At 39.7% G+C, this 14,727-nt stretch overlaps 1 protein-coding gene across 5 annotated transcripts in view; it reads left to right on the forward strand.

Moving 5' to 3' along the window:
• LDLRAD4 (low density lipoprotein receptor class A domain containing 4) overlaps positions 1–14,727 on the forward strand; it is a 766,771-nt gene that overhangs the window by 745,375 nt on the left and 6,669 nt on the right. For 4 of the 5 annotated variants that reach the window (XM_033934146.1, XM_033934145.1, XM_033934147.1 and 1 more), the window contains one exon: positions 9,189–9,242. The exons of the other annotated variant lie outside the window; for it this stretch is intronic. In XM_033934146.1, the coding sequence (XP_033790037.1) occupies positions 9,189–9,242 (54 nt within the window). The remainder of the gene's footprint in view (positions 1–9,188; positions 9,243–14,727) is intronic. 5 annotated transcript variants of the gene reach the window in all.

The following is a 14,727-nucleotide window of genomic DNA, read 5'->3' on the forward strand; positions in this document are numbered from 1 at the left end:
TTAATTCTCTGGCTCCCATTCGGCCTCTTTATTATTATTATTTATTTATTTATATTTTTTTTTTTTGTTAATCCTGTGCATCAACCTTGCTAGTGGCTGTCTGAATTTTGCATTCCTTTGATTATTTGGACTTCAATCATGGCTCAGAAGTCTAAGTTGAAAGAAGCAATAAAGTTAATTACTCATTTTGGGCGTCGAGGAGGCTTGCACCATGTGACTCCAAAACATAAGACAGTCTCTGAGGCTAAATCTGAAACTTCAGCAGCCAAGCAGTTTGGGAGTGGTAAATCTTACTCTGTTCCTCGAGATCTCAAGCATTATTTAAATGAATTAAGACAAGTGGTGGAGGTCACTTATACTGAGATACTAGAAAAAAGTGGCATAGTCTACAGTGATCTGAGTTGGGAGGCTAAGTGGATGATTTTACTATGACACTTGTATCCCACATTTAACCTCTTAGTTCAGTGTGGCTTAAATATCAGAAGGAAATAGCTAATACAACATTAGAATTAAGGCATAGGCAAAGTAGGCATGTGTCTTGGGCCTAAAAGCTTAGGGGACCCAGTCAGATGTGCCGATTGCCAACCATCTCAATTTTTTCAGGATTCTAAAAAGTTGTAAATTACTTGTATCAAAGCCAGAAGGATAGCTCAGTATGTGGATTTTCTCAGAGTTTAGCCCCTATATAGTTCTCCATGCTCCCCCTTCTTTTGTAGAGGCAGTGGTGGACTCCAGATAATGAGAAAGCTGCTTTAGGCACAGGAAGGAGGAGCTAAACTCAAGGGAAGGGGAGGGGGAGGAGATCTCTACACTGGGTCTTTGGAGAGAATCAGTGGAACTAGTGAGCCAGAATTTACACAATGGTGAGCAGACCTGATGGGGAGTTGGGCTAAAGGGTATTTTGCCAATTAAGTTAGGTATCTAATTTTAGGTGCCCTTTATAGAATCAGTTCCTTAGTGAATTGAAACGTAATACGTTTATCCATTTTACTCCATCTTGGAACTTATAATATGTATTTTATTCTTTGATATTGTGTTTATGGTCAAGCAAGTTTAAAATATTGGTTGCTGGACATTATTTGGGATGGGGATTGCTGGGTGAGTGCAGGAGTGTGAGTTGGGAGCTTGTAATTCCAGTCTGGAACTTGGTGTTCCTGAGCCGAGATAGGTTTGGGGGGATTTGGGTAAGCGACATATAAAGGATATAGTAGGTGGGATAAAGGTAGGGGACAGTGGGAATTTGGTGGAGGTGAGCAGTGAAGTGTGGTTAGCTTCATGCTGGGAAGGTGTGTGTAAGACCTATTTTGGAGCTATCCATATAACTATTTATTTAAAAATTTATATACCGTATAAAACTAATAAATCATTTTATTTTATTTTCTTATTTATTTATTTATTTAAAAATGTATTACTCATATACATCCAACAGTTCTGAGCAAGTTGCAATAAAGCACACATAATTAAAACAAATATCTCAAACAACAAAGACACGTAAAAATGATTATATCATTAACAAGCATAGCATTCTTCCTGGCTTAGTCATTTACAAAAAAACATTTTTGAAATCTTGGATATTTTCCTACAAATCTTTTTCTGATATATAAAGTGAAATGAAAAATTTTTCTTACTTCTTCATCTCACTTTATATATGACTACAAGATTATTTGCCCGATTCACACCATTATCGGTTCCTTGGCATTTGAGTTGCTCACATCATCCTCTGGTTCCTTGAAAAAGAACCTCAAAATATGGTCCATGTCGGGACCTGTTGAAACACTTGAAAGCTAAGTGGAATTTTTTTTCCCCCCTCCTTTTGCCATCGAAAAACAGTTTTATTGTATGAATAGCACGTTCACTTAAAGTTCTTTCACAAAAGTCATACACAGTGATGGGGCGGTGGTTTCGGCTATAGGAGCTACGGCTTCTGGTCAAATCACATAATTCTGAGTGCATGTGAAAATTCAATTTACTCATTTTATAAGCTAGATATATAACTTATTTATTTACCTTGAATTGAGGAGTCTTATTTAGCAGCATTGTAGAGGAGAATAAGGACATAAAAGAGTAGAGAAATAGAGGAGGTTAGATTTGGGGGTAGGGTGGAGAGAAAAGGGTATAGAGAAAGAATGGTAGACATAAGAAAAGGAATGGTGGAAGATTATGGACACAGAGGGACAGGGCAGAGAAAAAACATGCTTGAAGTGGGATTCTGGCTCAAACGAGAACTTGCAGACACAAGGGCAGGAGTGGTGACAGATTCTGGATACAGTGAAATATTGCACACAGAGAGTGGATACTAGATGAAGAAAGGAATGTGTGGAGATTCTAAACACAGGGAGGTATGGCTATAGGAGAGGCTGGGCATGAGGGAAGGAATGGGGGAGATTCTGGACATGGTAAAGGATAAGGGTGGGGCCATAAAGGTGAGCAAGGAAACATGCTGGACACAGAGGAGGATAAGGACAAGGGCACAGAAGGGAGGTAGATGGTGGATATAGAGAGAGGAAAAAAATGCCAAATGGACAGAAAAACAGGAAAAAAGAGTTAAGACAGGGGAACACAGAAACCAGAAACTGAGACAACTTAATAAGAAAAAATAAAATAACCAGACAACAAAGACAGAAAGAATAATTTTATTTTCTATTTAGTGATTGCAGTCTGTCTGTTTTTGGAATGTATAGAGCTGATGTTAGATAGGACTGGGGTCCAAGGCAGAAATTTGTTAACAGGCTATCAGGCTGTGCCTTCAGTTTCAAGCAGCCTTGCCCTGGTTAGGAGGGTTGCTGTATTCTAGGAACAACTGGTGATAAGAGTGGACTATCACTTGTTAGGAAAAAAAGTATTTATTAATGTATTTATTTATGAACTTTTATGAAATGTGCATCCCCGTCCCCTGATCCCCACTACATTGGAAGTGATAGTGCTCTATAACAGTTGTGCACATGGCAATTTTTTCTTGCAACTCCTAACGATAAGATCAAAGAAACAATGATACATTTGAATAGCCTTGACTATACTATAGAACAGTCTATAAAATATTGCTTTGGAACAGCATATTGATCTATTACTCAAGAAATGTTTCTCGGTGCTTTGGAAACTTCGCACCATTAAGAAATATTTTGATGAAATTTCCTTTTGTTTGTTGGTGCAGTCATTTGTTTTAAGTATCCTCGACTATTCTATCTGGGTGCCTACAAGAAAATCTTTAAAAAATTGAGAGTGGTTCAAAACACTGCAATTTGACTGATTTTTGGTCTGAAAAAGTGGGAGCATATTACTCCCTACTATCAGAAACTTCACTGGTTGCGGATTGAGGCCAGAATCTTGTTTAAATTTACATGCATTTGTTATAAATCAATCTTTGGTATATTTCTCACTTTTCTTTGAACCACTCAAATATGCCTACACGTAGAATTCATTTGTTTACATACCCTTCTATTAAATTATGTTACTATAAGAGGTTTCTTGAGAGAACCTTCTCTTTTCAGGCTGCTAAATTGAATGTTTGGTTTGGAAAAATCATGCTTGGAGCTTCTTCTTATTTCTATTTTAGAAAGTTATTAAAGACACAACTATTTGATAAGTTTGTATCCTTATGCACTCTTTTGCCTTTTAAAATAACTGTTTTTCTTATATTTTATAATTTGTTGTATTTCTATTATGAATTGTATCTTTTTTTACTGCATGCTCAGCTCTACTTGTTGTAAACCGCCTAGAACCATTTCTGGTCTGGCGGTATATTAGAATAAATTATTATTATTATTACTTTGCAGACCCCAGGTTTCAGACAGCCAAAGTTTCTGGACCTCAGCTCAAATTATTTGAGTAGCCCTGATTTACACTATTTTCTGAGCTGTTGTAAACATGTGCAGTTTTATCCTAGCCACAGTTTCTTAGCCTTTGTAAGACCATGCTCTCCCAGAGGAAGTAATTGCAGAATCCACCGTTCTAGGATTTAAGGGTAAATTAGATGCACATCTCCCTTGAGAAGCATACAGTGATATGGGAACTAAAACTATGCCAGGGTACACCTAGCGGGGCCTCCGCGTGTGTGGATCACTAGACTTGATGGACCCAGGGTCTGATCCGGAGATGGCAATTCTTATGGTCTTATGTTATGTCAAATTAAACTTAAAATAGGCGCCTGCTTGGCCTCACAAACTAGATGACCTGTTTCTATTTCTACATTGTAAACCAAAGCTAAGGATTCTGAGGAAAAAATATTCAGTTTTGTTTTCTGCCTTCAAAAGCTGAAAATAGAAGTATTTTTTGTTCGCTTCCCCTTTTCTGGTTGTGAACTTTTTTTTGAATGAAAAGGTTACCCAAGTTCCTCATTCCAAGTAAATGGCATGAAATGATTTCTCATTCTTCATGTGATTTTATATTCTGTGCCATTGTTTGAGCTGTTACCCCGCAGCACCCTTTCTTTTCACTTCTTCTGAAGTCAGAATCAGGAAATCCCTCACAGCCTTGCACAATCATACAGGGAGCATCCCTGGCATTGCACACAGACTGAGTGGAGCTTCTATATCTGTAACACCCTGGCAAGAATCCTGGAACTTCTGTCTATGGTTATTCTGCCCCACTCATTGAGAGCATGTATGTGGGGGGCAGTTTAGATGTCTATAGTGCAACTGGCATGCATTCTGAGTGAGAACTTTGAAGGGTGGGATCAGCATATCATTTATTGACTTGTGAGAATTTAAACATTAGTGTGTGCAGGAATTTTTGTAAATCACAGCTGTAAAGGAGAAAGATACTGAAGTTGCTGTCTTGCTTGCAGTTTGGGTATTATGGTGTGAGGCAGCTACACTTGTGAGCTGCAGAGCCTGCCCATGCCATAGAGCTGGTCTCTTCCTTTAGGTACAGTGGTTCATGGTTCACAGCTTTTCCACTACACACCCCATTCCAGTTAGCTCAGTATGGAGCAATGCTAGTGGTAGCTGTATGGTTTTGGATAACTGCCAATAAAGAGGCATGGCATGAAAGGAAACCTTAGGGAAGGAATTTATGGAAAGGATGATGGCTTGGGAAACATGCAGGCCACCCATAGTTCTTTCCTGAATGGAGCTGTGTCTGACATGCTCACACTTTCCCACTTATAAAACCAACAACACCAGCTCTTCTGTACAGAGTGACTAGAGATCAGGGTCTGACTTGCAGACAAAGAAAAGAATTGCTCCTATATACCGTTGGCTTCCTCCATGTCTCACTGCCTGTCCATCAAATAGTCTTAAACATTAGAACTTGCAATATCTGTGTTGTTGTTGTCGGGGTACTAAGAGACAGATGCTTCCCTTTTTGCTCCCTTTAGTGGCAGTGAGAATTTGTGATAGTGTGCTTCTATGTGTCATGCAAGATGCAGCTAATGCTCAGTGGTTTCTGCTTATGCTCTGTGTTATGCCTAATCTTGTCAGGGTGGACAGCACTAGTGTTTGTCTGTCATTTGTAGTCCTGGCTGCAGCAAAACACTGATGAAGATTGGTGGATGAGCCTAGGACTGGCATTAGGAGTGTGTGTGTGGGGGGTGGGGGTAAGGGTGGGGAGGGGGCAAACAGGGCAGTTGCCCTGGACCCCAAAGCTCCAGGGGGCCCCTCATGAGCTGACATGTCTTCCCCTTCTCTCCATCCCCATCCAGTGTCTTCATCACCTTCCCAGTTTCACTTTAAATGCATTTTTCTTTGCAGGGTGTTACTAGTGTGGCAATGAGTCATGATATGCTGCCTGGGGCCTCCTCGGTGCTTTCCCTCTGCCATGGTTCTCCCAGGTGGAAATAGGAAGTTGCGTCAGAGGTGGGAAGGACCGTGGCAGAAGGATAATGCTGAGACGACCCCAGGCAGCATATAGGGAATCACTGCCATGCTGGCAACACACTGCAAACAAAAAGCACTTAAAGTGAAACTAGAAAGGTGAGAGAGATGCCAGACAAGGGTGTAGAGAAAGGGGAGACATGCTGCCCCCCGGAGTAATTGTGAAGTAGATTGGGGAAGGGGTTCAAAGGGGGGTGGGAAATGCTGGATCTGGGGGTGAGGGAGGTGAAGGGGAAGAAATGATGGGCCTGGAAAAAGAGGAGAGGAAGAGAGATGGTGGACAATAGGATGAAGGGAGGAAACAAAAAAGGAAATAATTGGACATATGTGTGATGTGGAGGGAGGGGGAGAAATGGAATGGGACGAAGAGGCATGGGACGGGATGGCAGTTGGGAAGAGAACGGGAGCGGTGATGGGGAGGAGGGAAAAGAGGTAGAGAAGTTGGGAAGAGAAAGGGATAGATGGTGAACCTTAGGGTTGTGAAGTGTGAGGGAGAGATACTGGATAGGAGGACACTTGGGAGGAGAAAGAGATAGTGGATGTGGGCTTGGGGTGGTGGGGAAGGAGAGAGAGGGATATGGGATGGGAAGGCAGTTGAGAAGTAGAGTTGGTGGACCTGGGGATGTCAGGGAGGAAGAGAGATGCTGGAAAGGAGGGCAATCTGGAAGAAAGAAAAGTTGGAACTAGGGATGGGAAGGAAAAGAGAAAGAAATATTGGGTTTAAGGGTGGAAAGGAGGGAGAGATACTGAACAGTGGAACAGAGGGAGGAGAGAGATGCATCAAAGGGGAGGGAAGCACAATAGAAGAAAGGAAATAATGATGGACCCTGGGGGTAGGAAGAGAGAGGAGGAGAGATGGACCTGTGGAGGGGCAGGAAGATACTAGGAGGTAGAGAGGAAATGTCAGACATTGAGAATGAGGTGGGCTACAAAAGTGGAGAGAAGGAGAGGAGATTCTGAATTGATTGAACCATGGGGAAAAGGTCAAAATGGGATGACAAGAAGTTGAGTGAGGGGACAGTGGTGAGTGCAGAAGTAGAAATGTGGTAATGGGGAGCAGATGGAAGGAAATAAGAGACTGGAAAAAGGGGGCTATAAGATTTGCTGTCTGTAGCTTTTTGATAATGTGTTCTCTCAGTAAGTGACAGGTTTAGCAAAGATTCACAATCCCCGCTATAAGTAGAAATTCAAGAGCTGAGTATGCCATCTAGTGGTAAAACAAAGTTGCTTTCTACATTACTAAACAAGTACCTAAGAACATAAGAATTGCCATACTGGGACAGACTGAAGGTTCGTCAAGCTCAGTATCCTGTTTCCAACAGTGGCCAATCCAGATCATAAGTACCCAAGGAGAAAAGCAGATTTTATGTTGCTAATGCTAGGAACAAGCCATCTTAAAAATTTTTTTTAGGAAATTATCCAAACTTTTCTTTAAACCCTACTATGGTAACCTCTTTCACCACATTCTCTGGCAACAAATTCCAGAGTTTAATTACACATTGAGAGAAGAAATATTTTCTCTGGTTTGTTTTAAATCTATTACTTATTAGCTTCATCACATGCCCCCTAGTCATAGTATTTTTGGAAAGAGGAACAAGAGATTCATATCTACCCCTAACTACATGTGTGTGTTTATTCATGCATATATACACACTGTGTTTCAAAATAACAGGACCATTTTTTATTTTCTGAATGTACAATAACGGAACTTGGTTTGCAAATAGGCCTATAATAGAGCTATAAAGAGATCATTCAAAAAATGATGCAGCATGATAAATATTCTTTATATATTCCACATAATGAAAGTACTTTGAAATGTCATGTGATCAAGTGAAAACAATAAGGGCCAAATTCTATAAATGGCATCCCAATTGTAGGTGGCCAACTACCGCCTAACCAGCCAATCGGGACGCACGTTTCTAAAACAAAAAAACAAACATCCCGAGGCAGGCCGCCTACATTGTAGGCACCTCTGGGAGCCTAGGGAGATGCTTGTGCCCGCCTAAGGCTAAATGTGGGCGTGCCGTGGCCCGGAGGAAGTAGCCTTAGGCAGGCCTAGGCAGCCCTAAGGGCCTCCCTGGGCGTACTACATTGTAAGCAGATACGGCCACTGAGCTTATCACGGCAAGGGATTTCCCTGACTTGCTAAGTTTAGCGGCCATGGCCGCCCATTCCCCCCCCCCCACCCCCTTCTAAGATCACTAGCAGGATGGATGCCTAGACCCTCCTGTCGGCTTTTGTGTGTATCCCATAGCAACAATTAATTTTCACAAGGTAGTGTAGTGGTGTGGTGGGAAATATTTACAACATTTTATATCAACTTCATTCAGGATACAACACACTTAATTTCATAAGAATCGGGCAAGTTCTGTGGAAGATATGACAAAAAACTTTTTCTTTTTTTTTTTTTTTGGGGGGGGGGGTTCATAGTGTAGAATCAGGCCCTAAGTCTCTTCATAAAGAAAAAAAAAAAATCTTGCCAGGACAGCATATAGTTTTAATGGTGGTAAGGGTGGGCAGATTTCAAATAAGCTAATTTATCTGACTTTTGGAAAATGTATTCCTTGTATAAATATGTGCATACTGAAATATGATGTCTGTGTTGTACAGGATTGTTTTGGGAAAGTTGATGAGATAATCGTGATTGAGTTTAATTATCAAAATCTCAGGGGGCAAAGGGTTAGGGAATTGACAGTTAATTGAGGGGAGGGGGCAAAACTGAAAGCTGATTAATTCCTTTCACTGGCATTGATAAAAGGAGGCAATTCTATCAAGAGCATCAAAGTTAGGACCAAGGTGCAATGAACTGAGCACAAAGACTGTAACGGCAGTATGATGTGAATCCCTCCTCCAGCCTTCTGGGCACTAAATAACATAGGCCCTGATTCTATAAAAGATGCCTAAGGTTAGGTGCCTAGGATCAGCGCACTTAGCCGATCTAGGCGCCTAACTTAATTATTCAATTTAGCTTAATCAGTGCGGTTAATTGAAAAGCACTATTAAAAATAATTTTTTTTAAAATTAATTAGCTGGTAGGTGCCTACCACTTCGAGGTAGACATCTTCTCTGAGGAATCTACCATCTACCAGAAATTAGGTATGGTAAGGGGTAGATTCTGGACAGATTTTTGGTGTGGTTTGACCTAGGTGCACTCATTTAGGCTAAGAAAAGCCTGGCATAAATGGGAGTACTCATAGGACCACCTAGTGGATGATTTACAACTGTACTCAATGACACCTACAAGTTGGGCACCGTTTATAGAATAAGAGTCATAGTGCCAGAAGGCTGAAGGAAAGATTCACATCACACTGCGCTAAGGTGCTAAGGGAAGAAAGCCATGGGAAGTTAATTGTTTTCCTTTTCTTCCTCCTTTGCCAGGAAGGGTGCCTGTGGCCTTCAGAGAACTCCGTATCACGACCAGGTGTTTCAGAGGTATGATGTTATTTTTTGTGCCTTGCTCCACTTCTTCCAGTAAATATCCAAACTGAGCAAAAAACCTGGCACTTACAGGAGGAACAGAATTACAAAATTATTTGTATATGAAAAGAAAAGCAACCAAAATCCAATGATTTTGTTCTTTTGTGACTCTCACTAGCATTATAACTTTTTTTTTTAAAATATCTTAAGTTTTCAAAGCTAACAAAAAGTGCAAAACAATATACATACATATATGAATAATCATAATAAGCACTTATAATCAATCAGTATCAATACAAAAAAACCCCAAACCTTCTCCCAACCAACATTTTCCATCAGGGAATAAAACCAAACAAAAGATATAACCTCCCCCCCCCCTCTCCTGGATGTGTATGTGCTAAAACAACAGAATATAAAGCTAAAAGACAACTATAACGAATCCACAAAAGACATCAATGGATCCCAAACTAATTTGAATATCTCAGTATGCCCTAGCATCAACATTCATTTTCTCATACTTATAACTTAAGCATAAATTCGCCCACCAAAAAGTAAAACCAAGGCGATCCCAATTTTTCAAATTACAAGTAACCATTTGCATGGCTATCCCGGTCATAATAAGGAAAAGCTGACATTTATATCTGTCCAATGAGGGTTTGAGATGCAATATCATCCTACATATGACAACATCATATGTCGATGGAATCGATGACTCCAGTATGGTATTAATCTGTCCCCATATTGACATCCAAAAGTTGAGTATCAAAGGACGATAGAACAGCAGATGATCCAGTGTCCCTATATCGAGATGACAGTGCCAGCATCTATTAGATTTTGAACTATCTAACTTTTGTAATCTAACAGGGGTCCAAAAACTTCTATGCACCAAAAAATCCAAGTTTGTCTCATAGATGCTGACGCCGTACATCTCATCCTCCAAGTCCAAATTCATGGCCATTGAGCCGCAGAAATCTGCTGCTCAAGACAAAGTTGGACAAGTTCCTGTTAAACTGGAATGTACATAGGTGAGGCTGGACTCACTTGATTTGAGGGCCGCCGCGTGAGTGGACTGCTGGGCAGGATGGACCACTGGTCTGACCCAGCAGCGGCAATTCTAATGTTCTTATGCTTTATCTCAATGCTCCAAATGTCTCTAAGACTAGTTTTTGTTTTTTTATTCATATAACCAGATATTAATTTATACCACTGGGCAGCCTGATGCCCTAGGAAATATGTCTGGAAGCATAGGACCTGCAAGCTATACTGATTTTTTTAGATTTTGCCAATCAGGGAACCCCTTCTGAAGGGCTTGCTTCAACTGCAACCACTTATAAATTTGAGACTTTGAAATACCGAATGATTGTTGCAGTCGTGAAAAATCAAGCACTTTCCCATTTAATAAAACATCTAGTGTACGTATACCTGCCTGCATCCTATGCTTCCAGAAGATCTTAGACTCGCCAATTTGAATCTTGGAGTTTAGCCATGAGGATTGACACGTGGATTTCTCTACTGGAATATCTGTTAAGTTGTTAATAAATTTCAAGGTTTTCCAGGTGTCAAATAAAATACTATTGTCCTTAACATATCTGGGTAACTTGATACTCAACACATGAAACAACCGTATTGAGGACATAAGTTGCCACTCTAAGTAAAGCCAATCAGGGAGATGTTCCATGAGCTCAGGAAGGATCCAGTATATACCCTGATGCAGTATATAGGCCTGATGGTACCTATAAAAATTTGGGAAATTTACCCCACCCGCCACAATTGGTTTTTGTAAAGATACTAAAGCAATTCGAGCAGCTTTACCCAGCCAAATAAATTTGGTGAGAATACTATTCAGTTTCTTATAAAAGGACCCCTGAAAATAAACTGGCAACATACCCATTTGGTAGCAAACCAAATGCAAAATCATCATTTTAACTGTTTGGACTCTCCCCCACCAAGACAGATGTAATGGGTTCCATTGCTCACACATTTCTGAGACTTTTAGCAATAAGGATTTTTCATTTACTCTCATTGTATCTTCCAGCGTTTTTTTAATCCAAATACGTAAATATTTTATACCCTCTTCTTTCCAAAGAAAAGGGAATGAGTCAAATAATCCTTTTGGGCAGAGTACATTTAGCGGAAGAACCTCTGATTTACTCCAATTTATTTTATATCCAGAAAATATTCCAAATTGATCAATCAAATCTAGTAAATGCGGAATGATAGATTCAGGATTCCTCAAATGAAGCAAAATATCTGCATAAGCAGAGACCTTATATTCCCAACCTGCATAAGGAATAATACCCTGTATCTCCTTTGCCTGTTGAATAGCCAATAGCAAGGGTTCCAGAACAATATCAAAAAGCAAAGGAGATAATGGACACCCTTGCCTAACTCCCCTCTCCAGACGAAAATGTTCTGAAAAAGTATTATTTATGTATAATCTGGCAAAAGGATTGAATCATTTGTATAAATCCAAACCAATACCAAACCAATCCATTGCTTGATACATAAAGGTCCATTCCACACGATCAAAGGCGGCCTCTGCATCCAAAGATACAGAGAAGACCGGATCTTCCATGGCTTTTGTTAAATTTAACATATGAAAAGCCAGTCTAGTGTTGTTTGAAGAATGTCTTTGAGCAACGAACCATGTTTGGTGCATACCGATAATATAAGGGAGAACCTTGGCCAAGCGTAAAGCCAATAACTTAGCCAGAAGTTTTCCATCTATATTAATCAAAGAAATAGGCCTGTAATTTGAAACCAACGTGGGATCTTTATTTGGCTTTGGCAAAACAATAGTTAAAGATTCTGCCATAGTACCTGAAATGCAACCTTTAGTTAGTTGAGCCTGATATAAATTTAAAAGATGAGGTAATAGGGTAATTTGGAATGACTTGTAAAACTCTACAGTGAAACCATCACCACCTGGAGCAGATCCAACTCTAAGGGACTTCAACACTGTTTGAAGTTCCTTTAGTGATATAGACGCCTCAATATTTCCTTTTATATGCTCGGGAAATTTTGGTCCCTTGATTAACTTTAAAAATTCTAAGCCCTCAAGTTCCTTATTTGAATAAAGCTCAGAAGAATATAATGCTTTATAAAAATTCAAAAATTGTTTTAAAATATTTTCAGTTTGAGAATGAGTATCACCCTTCTCATCCTTAATAGCCACAATCTTTATTTTACTTTCTTTGGCTTTATTCGAGTTTCCATAATACAGAGCCTGTTGAGAAAACAAATCTTTCCTAGCCAGTTGGGAGAAAATCTCATTATATTTATATTTAGCTTTCAAGAGGGCCAGCATTATAACATTTAACATGCACAAAAATGTGCAAAATATTTAGACACCAACAGCTTAATTCTGTATATAGTGCTAAAAATTAGGTGCAGAAATTTGGGTGCGCATCCAATTTCTTGGGGCAATTTAATTGAAAAGCATGCCAATTAGCATGGATACTTATTGGTGCTAATTAGCATTAATTAAAAGTTACATTTACATTTTTAGGCGCCAGGATCCATGAATATCCAAAAAAGGGAGCACAACCATGGGAGGAGCATTAGCAGATTGGTGGAATTCCAGGAATTCACAGTTTTATAGAATAAGGGAGATCCGTCTGTAATATCGGTGCAAGAATTTACATTAGATTTTACTTGGTGTAAATCCTCGTGCCACAAACTTGCCACAGATCCTGATGCTAATTGCTATTCTTATAAACATCATCCAACTCTTGAGTGCCATTTATAGAATAGCACTTTATGCAAAATTTTTATTGGCAACGATTTTTCAGTCAAAATATGCAACACCCTTATATCAAAATAACACACTTCTTAGACAATAGAAGGGACTGCAACACCATTGTCACATGTTACAAACTCATTGACAACTCATTGTACTGGTCTCTGACAGTGCAATGTCAATGACCTGTTAAATACCCAGAAGGAAGGAAAAAGCCTCAGAACCCCTCCCACACCAGCCTTAGTTGAACGAAGTGTGAGAATTCAACCAGGGTAAGTCACCTCATCGGCATAAAAAACCTTTCCAACTGGGTAATGTCAAAAAAGCCTTGTGCAATGCAGAAAACAGTAATCAAAAACTGGACAACGGAGTCATTTCTATGTAAATCCAATAACAAGTGAGTGAATAGAGTACTTATCCCAATATGGAGTTCATCTCACATTGACAATGGCCAGCGTTTTGCCAGTGTTGGCTACCTCAGGATGTACAAACTCCTGGAATGTATGTGAAAAAGCATATATCCATGCTAATTATTAATGTTCGAATGGTTCAAAATATAGATGAAACAATTTATTTATTCAATTTTTCTATACCGTTCTCCCAGGGGAGTTCAGAACGGTTTTACATGAATTTATTCATCTTGTTCTGCTGGCTTACTCATGTGTGTGCTCTGCTCTCCTCAGCGTCTAAGTGGTTTCACAAACATGGCCGTGGGAAGCTCCACCCTTTAAGTCTACTGTGTATGTGAAAACCAACCAATCACCTATTTCGTTGAATCCACTCCCCAATCAACATTACACTTTGAAACCAGCGGGTGAAGTTAGTCACAGTCATACTAATTGGTTCCATTCCATTCTTAAATCTTCGTTATCCAGAACATGTATCCAAAACAGCTCACGTTGCAACAGGTTTTGTTTTCTATTCCATGAAATCTATTGCACAGAATTTTAAATCTTTAAAACTACGATCATGTTTTAAACAATGTGCAACTATTGGTGCTTGTATTTTGTTCGTATGTAAGCAACTCTTATGTTCTGTAATCTGGATTTTTAGTGGATATGAAGTTTGATCTACTTACAGCAGGGCTGTCCAAGTCCGGTCCTCGAGATCTACTGGCAGGCCAGGTTTTCAGGATATCCACAAAGAACATGCATGAGAGAGATTTGCCTGCACTGCCTTCTTGGTATGCAAATCTCTCTCATGCATGTTCATGTGGATATCCTGAAAACCTGGCTTGCCAGTAGATCTCGAGGACAGCCCTGCTCTAAATTTTAAAACCAATGAAAAGTAAAATTTGAGAGTTAATTATTTAAAGTTCTTTAAGATATGTGTGGGTGATTAATTTCATCATTGTAACACAGTAGATAGAATAGAATAGCTAATCAGTGGGATGGATGTGCTTGTTTTTGAGAGCAAATTAACTCAAAACGTGGCTCGAAAGTCTACAAGCAAACACTTCTTTCATTATCCATCATCTGCAGTCATTCTCTTTCTTTCATTGTAATTTCTGTCAGAGCTGAAAATCCAAGGGCTCCTTTTACTAAGATGCACTAGCATTTTTAGCACTCGCAGCAGATTAGCGCGTGCTAACCCCATGCTCTGCGGCTAGAACTAACGCCAGCTAAATGCTGGTGTTAGCGTCTAGCGCATGCTATTCTGCATGTTAATGCCCTAATGCAGCTTAGTAAAAGGAGCCCCAAGTTTGCAAAGATAAGAAAATCCAAACGGTAACAAAACCTTGATTGCTTTGTTGCTCGAGTT

Source organism: Geotrypetes seraphini, chromosome 2, assembly GCF_902459505.1.
Source record: "Geotrypetes seraphini chromosome 2, aGeoSer1.1, whole genome shotgun sequence".
In the NCBI taxonomy this organism is placed as follows: domain Eukaryota; kingdom Metazoa; phylum Chordata; class Amphibia; order Gymnophiona; family Dermophiidae; genus Geotrypetes; species Geotrypetes seraphini.